The sequence below is a fragment of the Typha latifolia genome, chromosome 6 (genome assembly GCF_019914945.1).
Source record: "Typha latifolia isolate L0001 chromosome 6, TyphaL0001v2, whole genome shotgun sequence".
NCBI classification, from domain to species: Eukaryota; Viridiplantae; Streptophyta; class Magnoliopsida; order Poales; family Typhaceae; genus Typha; species Typha latifolia.
The window spans coordinates 11,688,636-11,712,637 of record NC_133091.1 but is presented as its reverse complement, the minus strand read 5'-3'; the positions used below and the strand labels follow the sequence as shown (position 1 = coordinate 11,712,637).

The 24,002-nt window shown below is 35.8% G+C and overlaps 1 protein-coding gene across 5 annotated transcripts in view; it reads right to left on the bottom strand.

Moving 5' to 3' along the window:
• LOC140791537 (uncharacterized) overlaps positions 1 to 22,259 on the bottom strand; it is a 34,373-nt gene extending 12,114 nt beyond the window's left edge. For 2 of the 5 annotated variants that reach the window (XM_073142157.1, XM_073142161.1), the window contains exons 1-7: positions 22,143 to 22,259; positions 21,905 to 22,017; positions 14,724 to 14,799; positions 14,499 to 14,641; positions 12,377 to 12,463; positions 8,569 to 8,652; positions 1,591 to 1,798 (exon numbers count right to left, since the gene is read on the bottom strand). In XM_073142157.1, the coding sequence (XP_072998258.1) occupies positions 1,591 to 1,798; positions 8,569 to 8,652; positions 12,377 to 12,463; positions 14,499 to 14,641; positions 14,724 to 14,799; positions 21,905 to 22,017; positions 22,143 to 22,160 (729 nt within the window). In that variant the 5' untranslated portion in view covers positions 22,161 to 22,259. Of the gene's footprint in view, positions 1 to 1,590; positions 1,799 to 8,568; positions 8,653 to 12,376; positions 12,464 to 14,498; positions 14,642 to 14,723; positions 14,800 to 20,170; positions 20,273 to 20,445; positions 20,586 to 21,904; positions 22,018 to 22,142 lie in introns of those variants that run through there. The other 3 variants (XM_073142159.1, XM_073142158.1, XM_073142160.1) reach the window with 3 other exon arrangements.
• Positions 22,260 to 24,002: the final 1,743 nt, after the last annotated feature.

The window sequence follows — 24,002 nt, the reverse complement described above, 5'->3', positions numbered from 1 at the left end:
GTAAAATAATACATGCTACGGCCACCACATTTATGAGAAAAAGTAGCTAGATGTGCATCTATAAAAGTCCAAAAATATCAAGTATCAGATCCAGTAAAGGATTTAAAGACAAGAGTATCAACACACACACACACACACACACATCTATAGTTGGAAACAAAAGCTTGAGTTATAGAAACAGAAACTATTCATAATCTATGCAAAGACAATTGTGCATGTACATAAATATGAGAAGCAAAGGGTTGATGTAAAACAAATCATGCAATGACTGATGCATAAACATGCTTATAAATAATGGGAGTCATGTCATTAAGATACATGACTTATATTGTATAAGTAATGCACTACAAAGACATGGAACTCATATAGAAAAAAATGCTCAGAGAGACTTCTCCTGGTTTTCTTCTGCTAAAACAATAAATAGTTAGAGAGTGTCAGTTGATAAGATAAAAGTGTATCTCAAATAATGCATAAGATGCTACTTCTATAGTGAGAGTGATGTCATAGTTGACAAGATAATAATATTATCAATGTCAAGAAAGTCTATTTCCCAAAGCCATTAACCATAATAAGAAAATTAAATTCTGTATGAATCATAAAAACAGCTTCTACAGGTGAAGCACACGAACAAGTGGCTGATACTAGAGCGCTACTGAACTACCAAATCCAGTGCAAATAAACAGAAGTTCTCCAGAAACACGACATCAAATTAAGGTTCATATTTCACAAAGAATTCCAAGACTTCAAGATCAGGATCTAGTCTAAGTAAATAATGAAATACAAGAAGGTGATATTAGTATAGTGGCATGACGGTGTGTTGATGACCTTTAAGAGGCTAAAGAAGTTCTAAAAAAAATGTCTACTTCCATTTTTTCTGTACTCGTCATTCTGTGGAAATAGTGAAGATTAATAACTTCAAATAAGGATTAAGGTATACATCATAGAGATTACAAAAATACTCTGCGCATCACAACATGCTAAATTGCAAATGTGAATGGCCACGCATACGCATGTCACATATATCTAATATCTATATGTGTGCGTATATATATGGGGTTAGACAATGCAAAACAAAATTAACACCTTTGTCGCTATTGAGTGCTTCTAGGTATTTGCAAAAACTCGTAAATGTGGAAAAATGCAAGTACTTTTTGAGTCTTTTCTCTCCTATCTGTGAGTATGTTTGGTTGCTAAAAAGTAGAGTTTAATGAAATACTATTACTCTCTTCTTTTAAGAAAAGAAGTCTAAAAGAGAAAATGAAATTATTTTTTATAGGTAAGAAAGTTATTTCTTTAATTTATTTTTTGTAATTAAACATCAAAAGTAGATAAATTCTTGAAAGCTAGTACTTTCTTCTCACACTTTCTAATAACCGAACACCTCCTTAGGATGAGATTTAGTGAATCCCATAACAAACAATGGCTTAAAAAGTGTAAAAACTTGTTTTCCAAGTTTGAACATAAGATTTCTTGTCCAATTCATATACTTACAATATACACATATATAATATTTGTGTGGTGTGTCTATTGAATGTTCACAAGTGAAAGTACATAACATATGATGATAATAGAGATAGTAAAAGTGCAAACCTGTTCGGTGTCTTTGATGGTAGTGCAATAGATAATAGTTGAGCCAGAACTAGCATTGTATTTTGAAACTTCTTGTACAAGTTCATCCAGAAATGACATAGATCGGTTGCAATGCTTAACACCATAGAAAAGGTTTTTGCGATCAAATGAGCCAATGGTAATGTAAGGATCACTCATGATCAAGGAGCACATAATGTCGCTCCGTACCCTTCAAAATGGATACTACTTAGGAAGTGGTAACATTACTATTTATAATGGCAGGAAAGCAGAGTAACAATAGAAAACCTACATAAGAGTAATGAAAATCATCATGGTTACTAAATCAAGTAAAACCATAAGAAATAAACCATTAATTAACAACTTAAATATTACAAAGTCCCCAGTTTGAACTTAAAAAGTAATGGCATTGACAATGATGAGACAAGATCTTTCATGCATCATGCTCTCCTTAAATGTGAACTTACCCATTCTGAATGTACTAGCAAATATTATAAGTAGAATTTGTAATTGAATAATATGGAAGGTACTTCATATTTGTCTCAACCAAGGATCTCTGTACCAACAGAAGTTTTAGCTGTTGACTAGGACAGTACATGTATCTCTTCTTGTGGATTTCTTCTTCGCACATCCATCTGATCTCAATCAGCTCCTGATGTGGAAGTTTTCCAATCTCAATCAGTTCTATATGAGACAGTTGACCGGAATAATGTCTTGGGCCTGATCTGCCTTTAATGCTAATGCTTCTCCAAAATGTAACACCTAGAGAAAAAAAATTGCCGCACTCAGCGGCGCGTGATTTACCCTAGCTAACACCCTCCCCTATTTTTTTTTTAAATTTCCTAGACATCACTATTCATCTTCTCCACTCCACCTTCACTCCCTCTCTCTACTTCTCTAATGCTAGCGACGCCGGAGCCGACGAAGCCCTGACAACGGAGCTGGACCGAGCATCAAAGCCCCCAAAAGCCACCCTTAGGTTAGCTCTTAACCCTCACTAGTACTCATTTCTTTTTATTTCAATTACTATCACTCTCCACTTCACCCTCACCGGAGGAGTCTGTCGGCCGGTGACTTCGAGTCCCTTCCGATTGGATAGGGAGCTCCAATTATCGATGTAGAAAAGGTGGATGCTCGAGCACCTTAGTGAGCTTCGAGCTCTTCTGTCCAGGGGAACCTTGGCCGATAGATAGGTTGCTCCCACTCCTTCCATTGTTGGAATGGTTTTCAAAAAACCTCTCCACTGTGGGCTCAAGCTTGTGCTCCCTCCATTGCCGTCGAGCTCGAGTTTCTCCTCTTTTCCTTTTTTTTTTTCCTTCTTTCCTCTCTTTCTGGTCGCCACCCACTCTTGGGTGATGCATGTCTATTGCCAGTGACCACAAAGCCCCCTCACTTCTGCTGGATTGGGCCCGAGCCCAATCCAGCACTACCTTGGGCTTAGCAGTAGGCTGAGCTAGGCCTAAAGCCCAGCTAAGGCCTGTAGATGATGTTTGGCTCGATAAACCTCATTTTTTTCTCCATACTTTTTGTCATATTAATTAGCCTAGCCATTTTTCTAAGAATCAATTCTTATTACGTGAATAGTATAATTTTTAGGACAATATGGAATTTAATCATAGGAAACCCTTGACTCATGTGATGGAGCTAAATTTAAATTCTATCTCAGATAACTCTTTTTGAATAATATTAAGTGATATGGTGAACACGACAGAATTAATGTAGAGACCGAATCTATCCACCTAGACCTAGGAGCTAAACCTAAACTATATAATAAGGCAATTATTTCATTAATTTGCTAATCTTACGTATTGCTTTACTTGCATAAATTACTAGACACGATACTACGCAAGGAGGATATCGGAATTCAGGGGGAGCCGACTAGTTGAGGAGAACTAAAGTATTGTGATTACCTCTAGGCAAGTAGATTTTACATGAGTCTAGAACAATGCAATTGCTTGATAGTGTACTCTTCTTGATGCTATAATATGATACTACTAGTGTATGCATTTAGTGTAACAATTATATATCTTTGTATAAAACACTCTTGTAATATTCGTGATGAATGTGGAGATCATAATGACTAAGACAACTTAAATATTAACAGACACTACACCACTTGCACCTATCATTAACTAGTCGAGTTCGACCAGGCAGTGCCCCTCCAGTCACTCAGCTCGGGGTTAAGGGTGGAGTGTATCGCATAGTGCTTATACTATTAACGACATATGCCTGAGTGGAATTCAAGTAATTACGCTGCCTTATTAGAACTTAATTATAATGATAGTAGTAAAACTATATTATTTCAGAGTTAGAGGAAGCGGACGCGGGTAGCGAGGAATAGTTGTCGTTATTTCACCTTAGAGTTTATATACTTGTTAGTTGCATTTGGTCCCTGCGAGGGTATTATGATTTAAAATGCATATAGACATGTATCTTTGAAGGCTTGTTGTAGTCTGTAGAATTTATATCTGGACTTATATTTTTGCTTGGGAACATTTATGGTATAGAACATTTATTTTGTGTACCTTGTGAAAATATGTTACTAACAAGTCACGTGATGCACCACGTGGGGGATTCACCCGCGTGGTAAATACGTGTATTTGGACGTTTGTATGTTTCAACTTGGTATCAGAGTTTAGGTTCACCATAAATCTAGCAAGTTTTCCTTGATACTGTCCATATGCACGGTAAAGAAAGATTAAAAACTAAGAATAGACGGACATAAGGAACATGTATAGTATCTAATATACTTATGAATTAAGAACTAAATTGCTTTGAACTTAATAAGAATGCCGCCTAAACATGCTCGATCTATGCGTGCGACTGTTCGTATACGGGCCTCAGCATCCGTTGACAAACCAATTGCTGATACTACAGCCAGCATTGAGGTCTTTAGGCGACTTGTCAAACAACAGGAGAGGCTTATTGAGGAATTGGTTCAAGAACGCACGACAGTAGTGGTTTGGATGCACATACTGAAGGAGCCATCTGGGCATGTTGCTCCAGCCGAGCAGGTTGGAGAGGGATCCGCATGGTCGTTAAACCACTTCATACAGCTCAACCCTCCTGTGTTCAGTGGCATGACTGACCCTATGGAGGAGAATAGGTGGATAGTGGATGTAAAAAATATCTCGACTGCTTTCGAGTGCCCAGAGAACTGTTAGATGACATTTGCCACTTTTCTTTTCGTAGAAAGTTGGAAGAGTGGTGGAAGGCCACCGAGCGTATGATGCTAGATTGTCTTGCAAGAGAGTACATTATTTGGCATGCACTTTCAGACGCTTTTGATCAAAAATATTTCCTGCATCCCTATGTTTTGAGCTGACAAGGGGATTTACCTAACTGAAACAGGAAAATTTGACAGCGGCATAATATGAGGACACGTTTAACGTCTTGTCCTATTTTTGCCCTAGAGTTGTACCCGATGATTCTGCTAGGGTTGTCCAGTTCAAGATGAGTTTTTCGATTGAGATTCGTAATTAGGTGAATATAGTGAAGAACTTGACTTATGCAGAATTGATGGAGAATGTGAGAATAATTGTGAGAGATTTACTGAAAGAGTGCTCGCAGCGTCAGGAGCGCGTAGATGGACGTTCTGATCGTTTTAATGGGCGTTCGCGTGGAAGTCATTCTAGTGGGGCATTTCTGCAACCGAGATTTCATCCCTATGCTGGTGGTGCAGGCTCTAATGTGGCCCTGAGTAAATCCAATCCTCAGAGTTCAGACGGGCCTGGTAAAGCTCGACCTTTTGTTAGTGGTGGGAGGTCAGCAGCGATTTTGAGCAGCGGTAGCACTGGTGGATTTGTACGACCTTCTGTACCAGAAGGTAGGATTTATTATGTTTGTGGCAAGAAGGGTCATATATTTCACAATTGCTCTGGTACTCGCAGTACCTGTTTTTAGTGTGGAGAGGCTGGACTTACTCGCACGCAGTGTCCCCTGTTAGTCGGGGCACCAGTCACTCCTACCATACCATCTATGTCTAGAGCATCAAGAATTAGTACTACTGTGAGTAGGGTCATAGTGGCATGCGATCGGAGCCTCCTAGCAGAGGGTGGGGTGGACGTACCGGTCGAGTTTTTGCCATGACCGTGTAGTATGCTGAGGTAGCCACAGATAATAGAGTAAATCAATTATGTTTTTTAAGTTTTACGTATGTTCTTATTATACATAATATTATACCCTCCTTAACCTTTGTTGAAAAACTTGCATGATGAGAAAATTCATTTTCTTTATTTTAGTTAAAACTTATATACGCAATGTTAAGTACTATGACCTTATTCGCACACATAGCTAAGATCTTATTTGACCTCGGGGCTACCCATCTTTTGTTTCCACGTCCTTTCTGAGATATGCGGATGTGGTACTGGAACCTCTTGTTGAGCATTTGATCATAGCCACCCCAGTTAGTGATCTTTTGGAAATTCGCTAAGTTTATCGACCTTGCACCCTTACCTTTAGCGAGTGAGATTTTGGGGTAGACCTCCTACCCCTTGAGATGCATGATTTTGATTTAATTTTAAGGATGAACTAGTTAGTCGTTTACGATGTTGGTATTAACTACTACAACAAGAAAATTATTTTACAACTTAATGATGGCATGGACTGTCGATTGTATAAGGATCGACGGGTAGACCACTCACATAAGGATTGTATAAGGATAGACTCATATAAAATCTACTCACCTGGAGGTAATCACAATACTTTAGGTTACTCTAATGTTTAATTGAATACTTGTATAATGAGTAATAATTATATTTCATGTGACATAAAGTTGATATTAAATTGAATATTGAAATTGTATTGCGAATATGTGATATTTTCATATCAAATGATCAAAATACCCTTGATTGAATTTAATGTACTAGTAATATTTAAATATATCTATATTTATGGTCATATTTATTAATAAAAGTGCATACTGTATTCTCCATATACCCACATTACATGATTACAAAAGAAAATCTTCCTCGCATTACCTCAATACAGTAGGAAAAAATAAATAAAAAATTCCCTGCATCAGTGCATAAAATATTCATGCATACCCTCGAAACAATCCCTGCACTATCACAACATCCCCACACCTTACTACCTACACGAAAAAGTTACCTTTTCCCCCTGAAAAAAAAGGTAAATTTGAGATTCCCTTATCACCGAACCCTACTTGTCCACATTACCCAATTTCCCATATCACTTACACAACAACCTCGTGACCAACCTTGAATCATCATCTAGGACCCCATCATTTGCACTATTTTAAACTTGTGTAGCATCTAGTTTGTATGCTAACCTCATATTTGGCTATTTCTTTCTATAGTTTTTTACTCACTCTGAGTTGAATCTACGAAAAAAAGACATTTTACATTATGTGATTGTTATTGAATGCGGGAGCACGAGTATAACCCCATACCGAGGGGTTATTTCCCCGCATTGCAGAGTCATAGTGCAGGATTATAAATAGCACTGCGTAGTTATTTATCTATACTGCGATAAGAAGTCTATATTTTCTTACACAGTATTTATTCACAAATTTAACATAACTAGAATGGTACAATATAAACATACCACTTTTGCATCAATTAAAATCAATACTTATTTTACCTACCTAGGTAAACTTTATGTTTTCTTGTCACTTCATCCATCAATGCCATTGAGCATTCGGAAGGTAAGATCTTGGCCAAATTTTTCGGGAGTCAAGCAAATGTATTGGCACGGTAAATATTTATAAACTGGTCACGATCTCAGTAGTTGCAAAGACATTACTGAGAACCGTAATGTATCAGCCACCTTCGAGCACAATAATTTCAAACACCTTTTTTTTATCACATGACGGTTAAGATCCGAAAAACAATGAGGGCAATTTCAAGAACTAGACTACAATGGTCGCCGATAGTGCAGATGGCGGGATATAGCTCACAACGATGATTCGAGGTTGCTGTGCGGGTGATGCGGACAAGTAGGGTTCGATAATCCGAAAATGTCAAATTTCCTTTTTATTGAGGGGGAAAGGGTAATTTTTTATGCGGAGGCTAAGGTGCATGGGGATATTGTGGTAGTGCTGAGATGTTTCTGAGGGTATGTGCTGATAACTTCATGAGCTGAAGCGGAGAATTTTTCTATTAATTTTTTCTGACTATACAAGATAATGCAGAGATCTTAGGTATTACGAGAAATATTTTCTATTTGTAACAAGTGAACCAAACCCAAATATAGAGCATAAACCAGATATCTCTCATGTTGTGAGCATAATTAGTCAGTTTATAGCAACCCCTCATCTTTCCATTATGTGGCACATCTTTAGATTCTTCGATCTGTGCGAGAACCATCACTCACTTTCTTTTAATGACTGCACATTCTTCTCTTATCTTCATGCTTTTCCTGATACATACTAGACCAAAGATCCTGCCACTCATTCTACCACTAAGTTTTGTTTGTTTCTTAGTGACTCATCTCCTAGCGAGAGAAAAGCAAAACTTCATCTCTCTTTCTAGTACTAAAGCAGAGTATAAAGCAATGTCTACTACTACTAAGGAGATTATTCATCTTCATTGTCTATTGGATGATATGGGTGTCAACTCTAACACCTACGCCTCTTTATTGTGCTAAGAGAAGTGATATACAGATTGCAAGCAGCATTTTATAACCTGACCAAGCATATCAAAGTGGACACTCATTTTGTTCGGTATAAATTTTTAGCTGGCATTATCAGTCTTCCTCACATATCTTTTACTAAGCAGCCACATAAAAGAAAAAAGAAATCAAAATTTTGTGTTTACGACCAATATTTGGCTGATACAACCGATACTGGACTGATACAGCTGACACTGGGCCAAAATCAAGTAAAATTTGATTTCAGTCCCAGTTTCACATTGCTATCAGTTGATATCAGGTGTTGTGAGTGTGGGTGTAGGTGTGGTGTGGGTGGCTGGGTATTTATGTATATAATCTTTAATAAAAGAATGAGAGAATAGGTAGGCGTACTTTTCTGTAGCTGTTGCAGTTAAAGCAATAAAAGGCACATCCCTAAGAACATTGCGTAATACATGCAGCTGCTTGTATTCCTTCCTGCATAAAGCAAAAGATATAGTAATGTACTAAGTTCCCAAACATATAATGAGTATTTAGGTGTTTTACTTGCAATTAAGAAACCAAACATAGAATAACTTTTGTAAGAGAAAGCAATGATGTCACGTGCTACCCAAGCATGATGATATTGATTCATTTTATTTTGTCCATAATTAGAAGATTCAAAGCAGATCAGCAAAACTATAAGATCCTTATAGAGCTTTCTTTAGTACAATTTCCTAGCAATGGAACTTCTGTAGAAGGGCCATCTTGGCTAAATTACATTTTTCACCCATTCAACTGAATATCACAGTACTTTCCCGAAGAGTGAAGAATAAAAATGCTACCTTGAACCATTTGACACTAAAAATTTGCACCCACCTATTCGTCTGTCATGAGAGACTTTTGACAGAACCTGCTGACAAGGAAACTAACAGCATGCACTATCATATTACACCATTAGTGCAGGTTGTTAAGTTTTATATATTAAGGGACCACTTATCTGCTTTTATTCTTCAGGGTGTATTTGTGTGTTACTGGGTCATATTCCAGGGAGTATCTTCAGAAATAATGAGTATTTTCAGAAACAGAAAGATAATATGCAGAACAGGCAACCAAGATTGTCTAACGACATTCTAATAAAATTTTCAACCAAGACAATAGTACCACATTATTACTAATCTGGATTTCGTTGCTCAGATAATCTGAAAGCATGATTTCCATAAGTCAATGCATAATTTTTTGTCATTGTTGATTGCTTCTCCAAGATGGCACACTTCATTGCTTGCAAAAAGTCTATGGATGCTTCTTATAATGCTAATCATTACTTAAATGAATTAAGCATCATGGTGTTCCAAAAATCTATTATTTCTGATTAAGGATACCAAATTCCTCAATCACTTTTGGCAAAGTTTATGGAAAAGAATCAGCACTAACTTGCTTTGTAATAGTGCTTACCACTCTCAAAGGGATGACAAACTGAGGTCGTGAATCAAACCTTGGGAAATGTGCTACAAAAAGGCCTAAGCAATGGACAAAGAAAGTCCTCAAGCCAAGTTTGCTTGAAGATAAATATGTGATCACAACACACAATAAAAGATAATATTGTTTAAGAATGCAGGACACATGAAGATTAGTTATGTCGTAAGAAAGGAAATGGCATAATTGAGCCCAAGGAATGCAGGTCCAAGAAGATGAAGACAACAACAAATTTATAGGATAGTATATCAGTGAACTAGAACTACTAAGTCATAACTATGGATCATTTTGTCATCATTACCATTATATAAAAAAATTATGAATTAATCTAAACCTGAAACTTGCGCATCTTATGTGAAATGATTAGCCTTCTTTAGGCAATTATTTACAAATATATCTTATGTCTCCCTTCCAAATATATGTAAAATACAGTCATGAAACTGAAATTTAAGACAACCAACTTTCTTCTGGGAGATTTAAAACTTAAAACTTTAAGGATAGGGGAAAGTCATAATATCAATACAGTGATTTGCAAAACCTCAATCCAACTCAATAGCCCTAGTCTGAGAAACACTGGCAAGTCAAATACACATGGAAACCTTCATATATTTTGGCAGTTTGACTATTCTCTGATAAAATAATTCAAGTACTTCTTGGAACCTTGAATTGTACAAAAGGCTTAAACATCCATATTCGGATAATAGTTAACAAGAAAGTACCAAAATAATGATAGCATAATTCCAAATTTTGGTACATTATAAATCTTTAACCTTCAGCCGACTATAAGATATTAAGATTTAACAGAGAAACTTAGTGATCATAGTGATACTTTTAGCTCTTTCTTACATAAAAGGACATATTGATGTAGAAATGTAGCTTGATCACAAATTGATACTATGGTACTAATTTAAGTAGGACTGGTCCGTTTAATCTTAGGTTTCAGGTTTTAGTTATACGCAGGGTAGGCTTAGAGAGAGAGAGAGGCATCTAGGCCTCGTTCACATTAAGAATAGAGGTGAAATAGGAATAATAAATAGAAATTGTTATTACTAAAATAAGGAATTTATTCTAGCAATAACTATTTCTATATTTACTTGTATTCTGGAAAGTGTGCAATAATTATATTTGATGTGATATAAAGTAAAAGTAAAGAAGAAATATTACTAAAATACCCTTCAATTTGTTTTAAAGTAGATTGATGGAATAGATGGTAAATAAATTAATATATTTTACGTATATAGTGCTTAGGAGTTACTTATGCAATGCTAGAAAGAAAAATATACAATACAATACTAGGATATAGAAATGCAATACTTGAAAAAATAGGTGTTCAATGTTTGAGAAGTAGATATGCAATGCTAATACAAATTTATTATTATAATTTGAATATATTTTAATTTTATAAAATATTGGTTTATTAATATTTGTCTTTTTTTACATTAATTCTTACATATTTTATAGTCAAATAATATATTTTATAATTTCAAATATGTTAAATATTATTATATTATATAATATTTTAAATATTATTTTATTTTATTATTTTAAATATTATGTTATTTTATAGTCGAGAATAATATAATTTTATTTTACATGGAATATATCTCTTTTAAAATATCTTTGCAAAAATGATATTACTAACATTAAAATATTTACTCTTTCATACATTTTATTTTAGCTTAAACATGAGATTATTAATAATATTATATTAATTTTTCCCTAATTTCTTATTTTATTATTTAAAGAAAGAAAGATCAAATTAGGTTAATACATAGTTAAATAGTAATATATTATTTTACCTATGAGGAAATATTTAATTCGATAAACATTAGTTTATTAATACTATATTTTTGATGTTATTAGTACATATAGATATTATTTTATAAATAAGATAGTAAATAAAAAACTATATCAAATTAAATACATATTAATGAGAATTTTATTAATATTTATATTATAAAAATATTTAATAATAATACTATTTAAAATGTGCTTATTTTTATGGAATTTTAAATTATTAATATTTATGCTATTTAATTTGGATTTTATTTACTTAGTGTAAAATAAAAAATATGATAAGATGAGAAAGAGGAGAGAGAGTAGAGAGAAATGATAAATTATAATAAGATGTTGATAAGATGTTTGGGAAAGAGGAGAGAGAAGTAATGAATTATGATAAGATATTTGAGAGAGATAAATTATAATAAGATATTTAAGAAAAGTTATAGTCAAATCAAGGATAAATTAGTAATTAGGTTAGTGTGTGGTATAAGATGTAATTTTGATAAATAGTGTTGATATTCTAGAACATGATTATTTTAATATTTAGCAATTATTCTATAATAAGAAATTATATTCTGAAACAAGGACTTTTATTAATTCTAAAGTGAACGGAGGCCTAATGTTTCTCTGCTTATAAACAAAAGTAAAGCATTTGATAGGACATTTTACCATATCGAACTCATGAATAGGTCTGGCAAAATGGTTACTAAAAAATAAATAGCTTAATCTATATGTTCCTAGTTTCTACTTATACTAAGATTAGAGTGTGCAAATGAATTTGACTTCCATCCATATCACCAAAGAACGGTAAGTGGTTCCAAATCATTTATCATAACAAATGCTCATTCATAAATTGTACCATCAACTAGTGTTCAATAATAGGAATGAACTGGCTAATAAACAAGATAAGTTAGACAAAAATTCTCATATTAAAGGTACCAAGGACCCCAAAACAAAAGAAAACCTGAAATCATGACCCCACTCTGATATGCAATGTGCTTCATCAACAGCCAATAAACATATACCTATGTTCAGTAAGTTAGCCCAGAACCTAAGATAGAATGAAAGGTTAATTGCATTAAAAATATGTAATACAAAAAAGCATAATAATGTGCAATAGAAACTTGGCACAAAAACAGTTATTCTACTACAGTGCCGCAAATTTGCAAGCTTAAATCAATAGGATGCTAAAAGAATTCACAAGAAAAGCATTAGCATAATCCAAGGATGGTCATGTTGGGGACATGGGGAGTGCTGATACTCATGGTAGATGCCCCAATACAGAGCACCTTTTGGAGTCCACACACCTAGGATTGCAACAGCAGCATAATAGGAACATGCTCCCCATCTCGACCAGCTTGGTAGCCCAAGACATAATATATTCATTCTCCAGTAAAATAAATGGCATTTCTTTGTTATCTACGAGACAGGTGAAAAAGTGTCCTCAATACAACAAAGTCATTAATCCCAACAATTTGGGTTTGAGCATATGAAACATTTTGTGACATTAATCTCTATTTAATGTGAGCAATAAAAGAAATAATTGGCTAAGCTATTCCTTCAAAATATAAACCCTAAGGAGTGTAAGTTGGGAAGTTTCAGAAAAACTGAAAATGTACTTTGTGAACTTGATGTAAACCCTGTAAATATATACCACTAGATAATATTTGGTATAGAGCGAGAGCAAAGGGTTCCATACCTTGTTAAGCTCAAAAAATGCATTAATTATAAAATGGTGTTAGATGATTAAGATAGAAGCTCTTTCTCTAATACCAAATTTGAGGTTCAAAAATCCTATAATTTGTCTAAAGGTTCTTCAGGCATTATTTGTTTAGAAAATTGTAACTAAATGGGCCATTCTAAGTGTTGGAAAGAAATATCGAGATCAGATTTTGTTACTGTTGTAATTGATTTGGTTAATCCGTTACTATCTTTTTGTTATTTACCTTCCTTGTAGATAACAACTCTATTCTAATATGTTGGATAGATAAGCTTAATTGTAGGAGAGGTTATTGTAATCTCCTCCTATTTATGTGCTCGATTTATCTTAATGAAACAATATCCAATCTTCTCATTCAATTTAATTTCTCCCTTTTATAGGAACTTAAGCAAGATCACATTTTGACAGAAACTATCAATCAAATACATGATTTCCTGAAAATCTTGACTAGAAATCATCTTATGTAATAAAACATTCATTACAAATTTAGAGGACATCGTAGATAAAGACGTAGCTTTTAGGAATCAATAGTGCATATAAACATGTCAACTTGAAATGGATTAATGGAATTCAGAGGTTTGCTGCCATTCACATTATCGGCATAGCAAAGATTTTTAAGCAAAGCAACTAACTCTAGTAAAGTTAGTAAGTATTTTTCTCTATGACCAAGGAGGTCATGGGATGGACTCTAACCCAAACAGTTCTTGTGGAAAAATTTAGTGTGGCTCAACAGCTCAACTCAGTTGATGGCTTGACCGTGTGGTTGGTTTAGAGGAACAGCTCGGCAACAATACGGTTTGAAACAAAGCTTAGCGACATTTAGTTTAGAGCAATTGTTCGACGACACACATGGCTTGAAGCCTACACTAAATAGCTTATTATATTGGTTAAAATTTAGTGGAGCCTAAGTGCCTCTATATATAGGGAGGGTTTGCCCTTTGTCCATCTCATATCTAGTTTTCGAGCTCATGAATGATAATAAATAAATAAAAATTCCGAGCAAGCATCATGCTGGGTTTATGCTACTCATCCCTACGGCACGGCATAATGTTTGTACATGCACAACATTTAAGAGAGTCTAGAGCCTAACATATAGATCCCTTTCCACATGTTTGGGTTGGTTGGTATGGTCTACAATTCTATATTGACACTGCATAGTTGCGGTGCACATTAATTCATGATTTAGCTAACTAAAACTTTATCTAAGAGTACTTTTGCACATCTTGTATGCATGCCTCAGTCCTCACAAAGTTACTACTTGTTGATAACTGATAAGGTAAGTATTGGTTCAAAGAAACTATACAAAACCATTCAGAATATATGAAAATCTGCCTTGTTTGTTTCAAGTGAACACAGAATTTTTCACCTGGGAGGAAGAAAACAGGCCTTCTCCGGAGTCACGTATAGAATATCAAAGCTACCCTTTTCAGCATCAGAGTAAGTAGACTGACTAGTTTGAGTACTTGCAAGGTATTCAGCTTTAATGCCCCTTTGTTTTAAACTCATAACCTATTTAAGCAGATAACATAAGTTAAAGAGAGAGAGAGACAGAGAAGAAGGAGAAGAAGAGATTTAAATGCTATCAACCTACCTGATCTTGCATCAAGGATATTAGAGGGCTTATTACAACAGCAGTCCTTCCCGTAATCAATGGAGGGATCTGATAACTGTGAGAAATAACAAATGAACTAATAATAATCTCTAGAAGCCTCTTGAAATATCAGATAAAGAAATCATGGCATTGGCAAGATAAAAATGAGAAAATATATAATGTTTGCACATGCAAAGATGGATGGCTTCACCACCAAATCAATGTTGAGAAATATTGATGCAAATCTAATATGAATACAATGTTTTGGAGAGCAATCAACTCAAACAAGTAACTAAAGTAAAATATAGTAAGCAATAACTGATAAAAAGTTAATTAATTAAAAGGATCGCTACCAGATGGAAGGAAAGAAAACCACTCAGATAAGGCAGTAGCTTCCTCAACTCTCAAATATGTACGTTAATAATAGAAAAGCCTAAAATATAGTGTAAGAAAAGACTTTAGAGTAGGTTTACCAATAAATGGAATAGTAGTGTTTTTACTTTGAAACCAAGTCCTCTTCACGTCCGGGCACCCAAAGATTCTCTTTCACTACTGGAATCTTCTGGATAGCAGTAATAACCAACGAAAAAGTAGAGATTAAAGAAGAAGAGAGATTTAGAGAGGAAGTAGAAGAGATTAAAGAAGAATCTTAAGACAGAGTAAGAGAAAGGGAGAGAAAGAAAGAGAGAGAGAAAAAGAAGAAGAAGAAGAAGACCACAGGGGAGAAAGTGAGAGATCTCAAATAAATCTTGTTCCAACTTGTCCTTATTTCTCATGCAATAACTCTTAAATAGGTTAACTTTAATTCTAGCTGATTCTAATAGGAACTTATTTTCTAATACGACTCTAATTGATCATCTTACAAAAATTGACTGACCCAATTTAGGTAATAAATCAATATGAACATCCCCCACATATAAGCTTACCATAACTATCAATTGAAATTCTAATAGGAATTCATTTCCTAATAGGATCCTAATTGATTAAGTCTTACCTAAATTGACTAACCCAATTTAGGTAATAACTCAATACGGACATCCCCTGCATATAGGCTGCCATATCTATCAATTGACTAATTCAATTGATTATTTGAATTAAAAATCAACAATTAGACCAAAATTGGACTCAAGCAATTTTATTTTGGTCAAATTGAAGATGATGCCCACATCAAATATCTTATCGGTTTGTCTTAAGTTCATGATGCACACCTAAAATCCCTACAAAAAAATAAAATCATAAGCATTTGCATCACATATATGACTTCTTACACAACAGCAAGAAGTTTTTACATGTCCACCATCAAATTCCTATCTAATGAAAAGTTTCTACCTTTAATAAACACGTTCAAGGTGGCGAGCATTAAAACTATGTAATTTAGCAAATATAAAACTAATGAGTGGTGATTTATAAAAGAGTTTATGAATGATAATTGTCCGTGTATATTATCATCACCATTGCTCTATAAATAGAGCTGATAAAAGATTACAAGATAATTAGTTAGAACAAATCTGTAGATATTTAGGAATGTGAGTTGTATAAATTTGGGAGAATATTCCGAATTTTGTTATGTAGGTTGGGGATGATAGATGACTTGATCTATTATTCCCTCTCAAGTGATTAGGCTGGTACAAACAGTTAACTTGTGCCGCAGAAATTGCAACTGTTGTCGACTTAAGCCCTCTGTAAAATATTGACAGTTTGATCATTGGTAGGATATACGATGCAACAAGTGATTTGCGTGCCACTCGTTCGCGTATGAATTGGTGGTCGACTTCAATGTGTTTGTTCCGACCATGAAATGCTGGATTTGTCGACAAATAGATAGTGGAAATGTTGTCACAGTATAGTATAGGATCCTTGGAAAGATATACATTGAGATCACAAAGTAAAGATTGGATTCAAATTACTTCGGCACATGCATTAGTGAGACCTTTATATTCTGCTTCGGAACTCGATCAGGACACTGTAGGTTGCTTCTTAGCACTCCATGAAACAAAATTGGAACTAAAGTAGGTCCGAACAACTAGCCCCATCCAAGTCAGTGTATACTGCTAATGAGGGAGAGCATGGCCGAAGGAGAATGTCATAAGAAATAGTGTTCTTCAAATACCTTAGAATACGCTTGACAGCTACTAAATGAGTAGTACGTGGTGCATGAAGAAACTGACAAACTTGTTGCACATCATGCAAGATATCTAAACGTGTGAGCGTCAAATACTGTAAAGCACTAACCATACTGTGATATTGAGATACACCAACTAAGATCTCTCAATCATGACATGAGAGTTTGCTACCAAAGGATGTAGGAGTATAGATTGGTTTAACTCCTAATTTAAAATATTGTAAGAGATCAGCAATATATTTGCTTTAGGATAAATGCAAGCCATGAGTACCTATGCGAGTTTCAATCCCAATGAAAAAGTGCAACTCACTAAGATCCTTCATGGCAAAGTGACATCCAGGGTAGCTAAGCAATTGGTTAATAATAGTAGATGAAGAGCTAGTGAGGATGATGTCGTCAACGTAGATGAGTATAAGAAAAGTGTCATGAGAGCTGTGATAAGTGAATAAGGAGATGTCAACATTTGGTCGGATGAAATTAAGTCCAAAAAAAGGAACTAAGTCATTGGTACCAAGCTCGGGGAGCTTGCTTGAGACCATAAAGTAACTTGTGTAATCGACAAACATGGCTGGGATAGTGTGGATCGACGAAAACTCGCGGTTGTTGCATATAAACTTCCTCCTGGAGAACACCATGCAGGAAGGCATTTTGAACATCAAGTTGGCGAATTGGCCAGTGGTTAGAAAGAGCAATAGACAAAACAATCCGAATTGTAGCAGGTTTGACAATGGGACTGAAGGTGTCACCATAGTCACGACTAGCTTATTGTGTAAAGTCTTTAGCGACTAAGCAAGCTTTGAAGTGCCCAATAGAACCATCATGTCTGCGCTTGATGCAGTAAACCCATTTTTTGCCATTAATATTTCGGTTGGCCAAGGTAGGAACAAGTGTCCAAGTTTTATTTTTAATGAGAGCATTAAACTCCTCTGTCATTGATGCACACCATTGCGGGTCTTTAATAATGGAACTATAACAAGTGGGCTATGCCGAGGTACCATCGCTAAGGAACACAAGGGATAGTGGGTGTTTAGTTACAAGGAAAGACTAGGGTTTAAAGGTGCCAACCATGCCACGGCTGATCATGTTGAGTTGGCCATTCTGGATGAAGGTGAAGAGGAGACGTCAGTGAGAGAGATGATACAAGTAAGAGTGTATTACTTGGTTCATGTCGTAAGAAAGGTATAGGCAATAGGGAAGATACATGAAGACTAAAAGATTGGGATTCGACGTGTAAAATAGGAGATGACAGTGCAACAAATGGGAAGGATATATTATAGTAAAGTTTAGTTGGAATATGTAAGCAAATGTAGCCTTTGTGACTTGTAGAATAGCCCAAGAATACACATGGCAAGGATCTGAATTGCAACTTTTGTTGAGTAAAAGGACGTAAAAAATGGGTAACAGGTGCAGCCATATACCTTTGAGAGAACTGTAGCTAGGTAGACAGCCAATGAGTTTTTAGAGTGGCGAGACATAATAAAGAGACTTGGTGGGAAGCTGATTGATAAGGTAAACGGCTGTAGCATAAGGTAACACCCCAAATTATGCCGATGGACAAGGTAAATGGCTTAGATATCCTTGCTTACTATCCTGTTATGCTAATCTTGTTTATCTTATCATGACACTTGCACACATGCATGACCTGAAAGGGGATGATTTCTATATCTCAACAGTACCCGACACATCCCCAGCCAGAGTTAGGGGCAGGGAATATTTATAGTATTATATAGTAGGGCCTACGACTGAGGTCTCAGTGTGTGAATCCCAAACAATCAGGCAGCCAATTTGCCAGGCGATGGGCGATTTACCATCGATCGATGAGAGTCAACCCCTTTAGGGTGTTTAAACTGGAGAATAAGGATAGAATGAAATAGACCTAGCGATACCCGATGACGTAAGGAAAAGGAGTCCGTGAGTAATGGCTCACAAGATTACCGCACCATGGTACAATGATGTGGAGTCGTGGGCTCAGATAGTCGTATCAATGTGCAGTTCTATCTTCGGTGATGAGTTTATGACTAAAATCCTTAGTCTGCAGAGGCGGACGACTGGTTATACTGTTCGCCAGGTTACGGGCAGGCGATTCTACCGCTAGGATCTACCCTCCCTTGAGGGCCGCTATAATTGTTGAGCAAATGTGGAGGGTCGAGGGCCTGTGTTAGGAAGCATATCATGTATAAACAATGGATAAATTAACTATAATCTTGTTGAACCATGCTTGCCATTTCATGAACATGTATACTTCAATTTATGATATATATTGCTTTGCATAGTGCACTTTCCAGTATCTTATTTTGAGCTGGGTATGTTATTATTCATGATGAATAATTAGTGATAGTATCACTTGCTAAGCGTTGGGCTCATTTTATATTGACATTGGATGCAAATTGACTTACCCTAGCAGAATGCCTAACAACAGCTAGCTAAAATGGCGATAGACCTTTTAATTTCATGCTTTATTCTGAACTTATATTAAGGGATCTATGTCTCCTTATTGTACCCACTCCGAGCATATACTTTTGTAGGGAATACTTATCCCTTTTATTGTATTATTGGTGAATTTGTTATGGCCTGTAGGCCCCTTCTTTGCTTTCTGTTTAATTTATTTAGGCTACTTGTTTTGATGGCGTGTTGTTGAGCTCTTAAATTCCCATGTGACCCTCACGCGAGGGGTAAGCCTCGTGAAAGTCACGTGGCAGTGTTTGGTTGTTACAAGTAAAGTCCTAATATTTAGCCAGAAGAGAGCTCAAACTCATAAGAGATAAGACAGTCTCAATAATATGGTGATGGCACCATTTTGCTAGGCTATTTTGTTTAGGCATGTATGGACAAGATTACATGCACAGAATTCCATGGTGATAAAAAATTTCATGAAAAGATTTATTCAGATATTCTCCACCACCATTGCACAATGCCATGATGAACAACGAATTCATGAAAAGATTTAATTCTCCACCACTATTTGCCATATTCTTGAATATGATGAACTTAGAAAAGGCATCAAATTTTCAAACTAAGAGATAATACCATATAAACTTGCTAAAAGCATCAACAAAAATGATATAGTAATGATACCCTTGAGTAGAAATAATAGAAAATGGTCCCTATATATTAGAAAATATCACTTCTAAAGGACTAGAAACCAGAAAAGAACTAAGTTGAAAAGATAGCCTGCAACTTTTGCCTTGATGACAAGCTAAACATAAGTTATTTATAGTAGAATTGGCTTGAATATGAAGATGATGCTGACTAAGAACACATCTACAAATAGGAAGAGCTGGATGTCACAAACGTTCATGCCACATGTCCAAAGAAGAACGCTCACCAAGCAAGCATTGACACCATGTCCTGTGTCCTGTATTCAAGTTTAGCTGATAAAGCCCATTTTAGTTGGTCCATTTAGAAGAACTCGCCATGTTTGCTGCTCCTTGACAAGAAATTTGGAAGGATGAAATTCAAAATAGCAATGATTATCTTTTGTAAATTGGGAGCCAGAGATTAAGTTCTTTTTGATGTGAGGGACATGTAAAACATGTGGTAGATAAAATATAGAAGTGCCAGATGACAAAGATAAAGAGCTGATATTATGAATATCCAAACCTGAACCATTTCCAACACGAATCTGGTCGGTGCCTCCATATTCAAAAAGATCCAAAAGAGTTTGGATATCACTAGTGAGATGGTGTGTGGCACCGGAGTCAGGATAGCAATCATTATCTGGCGTAAGATCATTGACAGCAATATTGGCTTGAGGTGTTGGAGCATGATCAAACCGATGATGGCACTGAAGAACATAGTGTCCATATCAATTACAGATCTGGCACAGAGGACATGGTTGCTGTTGATTATCTTGGGTTGAGCGAACACCCGATTGTGGTTGTGGTGCACCATGTCAACGATTACCTCCATGGCCGTAAGAGTTGTTGTATCTACCATTGCCTCCACAACCTCGCTGAGAGGAGATGCGTGGAGAAGTGTCAATGCTGAGATTTGCCATGGACAAATTGAGATCAGATGGAATAGATTGAGTGGCAACATCAAGTCGCATCATATAAGTGAGGAGAAGGTTGTGTAACTCGTCAAGTTCCACTCGCCGAGACTTGATTTCAATGGAAGTGACAAAAGCATCATACTTACTGCCCAATCCATGAAAAATAAAGAGCAAATCTTCCTCTGGGATGGGATTGCCAAAGGCAACTAAAGAATCTGCAGTAGCTTTAGCATTATCCATATAATCATTAATGGACAGATTACCTTCTTCAGAGAGTGAAGCTGTGTGAGTAAACGCAACACACGTGCTCTAGATGGTGAGGAATAAAGAGTCTAAACGGATCCACACCTCGCGGAGGTGGCCAAACCATAAACATGATCTAGAGCAATGGGAGATAGGGATGAGAAGTAAGCTCATAAGAGTTTGATCGTGAGTCTTCCGTAGCACAAACTCCCAATTCTCAATAAGATTTGTAGAGTCAAAAGTGGCTAGTATCTTGGCAGGTGGTGCAATAGTGGTTCCATCAACATGGCCAAGTAGTCGATGACATCATAGGAATGGGAGGAACTGCAAACACCACATAAGATAGTTGGAGCATGCTAGTTTGATGGAGACAATATGGTTGATATTTTGTGCTAGTGGAAAAGTGGGAAGTGAGATGGCTGAGGTAACAGTGGTTGATGGGTTTGGGGAGGAAGATGACACATTGATATGCTCCATTTGTCGACGGACGAGCTCCGATACCATAAAAGAGTTTACAAATGATAATTGTCCGTGTATATTATCATAACAATTGCTCTATAAATAGAGCTGAAAAAATATTACAAAATAATAGTTACAACAAATCTGTAGATATTTAGGAATTTGTAACAAAGTTTGGGAGAACATTCAGGATTTTGTTATGTAGAGGTTGGAGATGATAGATGACTTGGTCTATTAATTTAATCTCGTTTATATAGCTATCAATCAAATGCAATCAAAGATACCTCTAGGGCATTGATCTCTGCCTAATCTAACCAGAAATATATCGCAGATAAGATCCGGTGCAAGAAAAAAGAATCGGATTACCAAAGAGACTTGCCGCTCCCAGTAGCCATGACGACCAAGCAATCCCTACCATCTAATACCTTCTCGATAATCTCTCTCTGATAGGGACGAAATTGGGAATACCCGAAATACCTCTGTTATCAACAAAAAAAAAATCATGATCAATTAACCAAAAAAAGAGAGCACTTCTTGGATTAGGGTTTCTCCTCTTCTCTTCTCTTCTCCCGGTCAAAAAAGATTGAATAGTTTCGATTCTTGCCTTCAAAACCGACTCCATTTCCAATAATTCTTGCGGCGAGGAGGGCGAAAGAGGGGGAGAAGCGATGGCGATCGACGAGAGGTGGGATGGGATTTCTTGGGTTTTGGAGAAGTTGGGAGAATTTCCCGCCAATTCCGACGGTAATGTTACCGGCAATTTATTAGGAACGGCGATGGCCCGTGACCTCATGATCCGACCCGGTTTTCGGCCTTGGTTACATGGGCCGAGTTAGGATTAGATAAACGGACTTGGAAATTGGATCCGGCCCTCTTTGTCATTTAATTGAAAGTCTGTAAAACTAGTTCTTTTTTCCTATTTACGCTTTTCAAATCCCATGTTTATCTGTGTACTTATGGGCCTCCAAATTTCCTACTTGCATATATAACTTTTAGAAACTAGTTTTTTGCTTTAATACTTGCAAAGCATGTGTTATTCGCATAAGAAATATTACAAATGAATGTTAGCATCTCGATATGCATATGAATGTATTAAAACATGAGGTCAAGAGTTCAAACCGCGCATATGAATCTTAGTGCTTGGGTTATTTGGGCAATATATACGAACTCAAGCTAAGCATTTTACACCTGAAGTTGTCGGACCGATTTTAGGTTCTTTCAATTATGCAATAAGTTCTTCCATTCAGCTCCTGAGATCATGAGTTAAAAATGTGTAATCCTAGTACTTAGGTTATTCGAGTGATATGTTCAAGTTCAAGCTAAGCAAACCTATGCTTGAAGTTAACTCAATTTTAGGATTAGGCTCATGAGTTCAAATCATGCAATTCTAATATTAAGGCGATTTTAGGCAATATCTATGCGACCTCAAGTCAAACCGCCTATGCCTAAAGTGGGACCGATTTTAGGGTTAGGCTTGACCTAATGAGAAGCCATATCCTCTCGCTTGGTGTGACTAAATGGTTGCTTTTAACTATACTGCACCACCAATTCACCAAACTTTACAATACTTACAACCGCAAGAACTCCACTTTAACACCTACAAAGTTGCTTTAACTCCCTCTTTTTACTAGTGGCAAGTTTATTCAAAGATCTTTAGAAGGTAAGAAAGTTAAGAATTCTCTTGAGAAGAGAACTAATTATTGCACTTATACGTGATAGCAACCTCCACTACATGCATCTCATCTCACTACGCGTGCAGTGGAACAACAAGGAAAACTCTCTTTCGGAAAACAACTTATAAGACTCAATAAACATTCTTAGAGAATTTTCTTTTGACTTAAATCAATGTCTGAGATTATTTTTGGGTTGGATGAAGTCAACATCATTTAGATCTTCTTTGCTTTCAAGTCCCATTTTTATGTGTATATTGTATGGTCCTCAAAATATACTTGCAAAACATGTGTTATTTGCATAAGAAATATTACCGATCAATGTCAATCTTTCTAACATCCATATGATTATATGAATGTATTAGAACAAGAGCTCGGGAGTTCAAATCGTGCAATTTAGTGATCAGGTTATTTGTGCAATATATATGTGCAAGCTCAGTACCTCAAATCGGTATAATTTTACGATTAGGCAAGAATATCGGTAATGAGTTCCAACTGCACTATCCTAGCAATCAGATTATTTGACTGATATCTATCAAAACTCAAGTTGTGCCACCTACGCCTATTAACAGACATATTTTAGGGTTATGTTTGACCCAATGTGTAGTCAGTCATATTCTATCACTTAGAGGTGTTTTATTACTAGAAAATGAGAAAAGCACTCACTTTTAAAAATCTCTCTATTTTTTTTATACTTAGTTGCAGAAAAAAATAATTTCCTTACCTACTAAAAGAAGTTTCTCTTCTTTTTTAACTTTCTTTCTTGATACGAGAGAGTTATTGAACTTCATTTT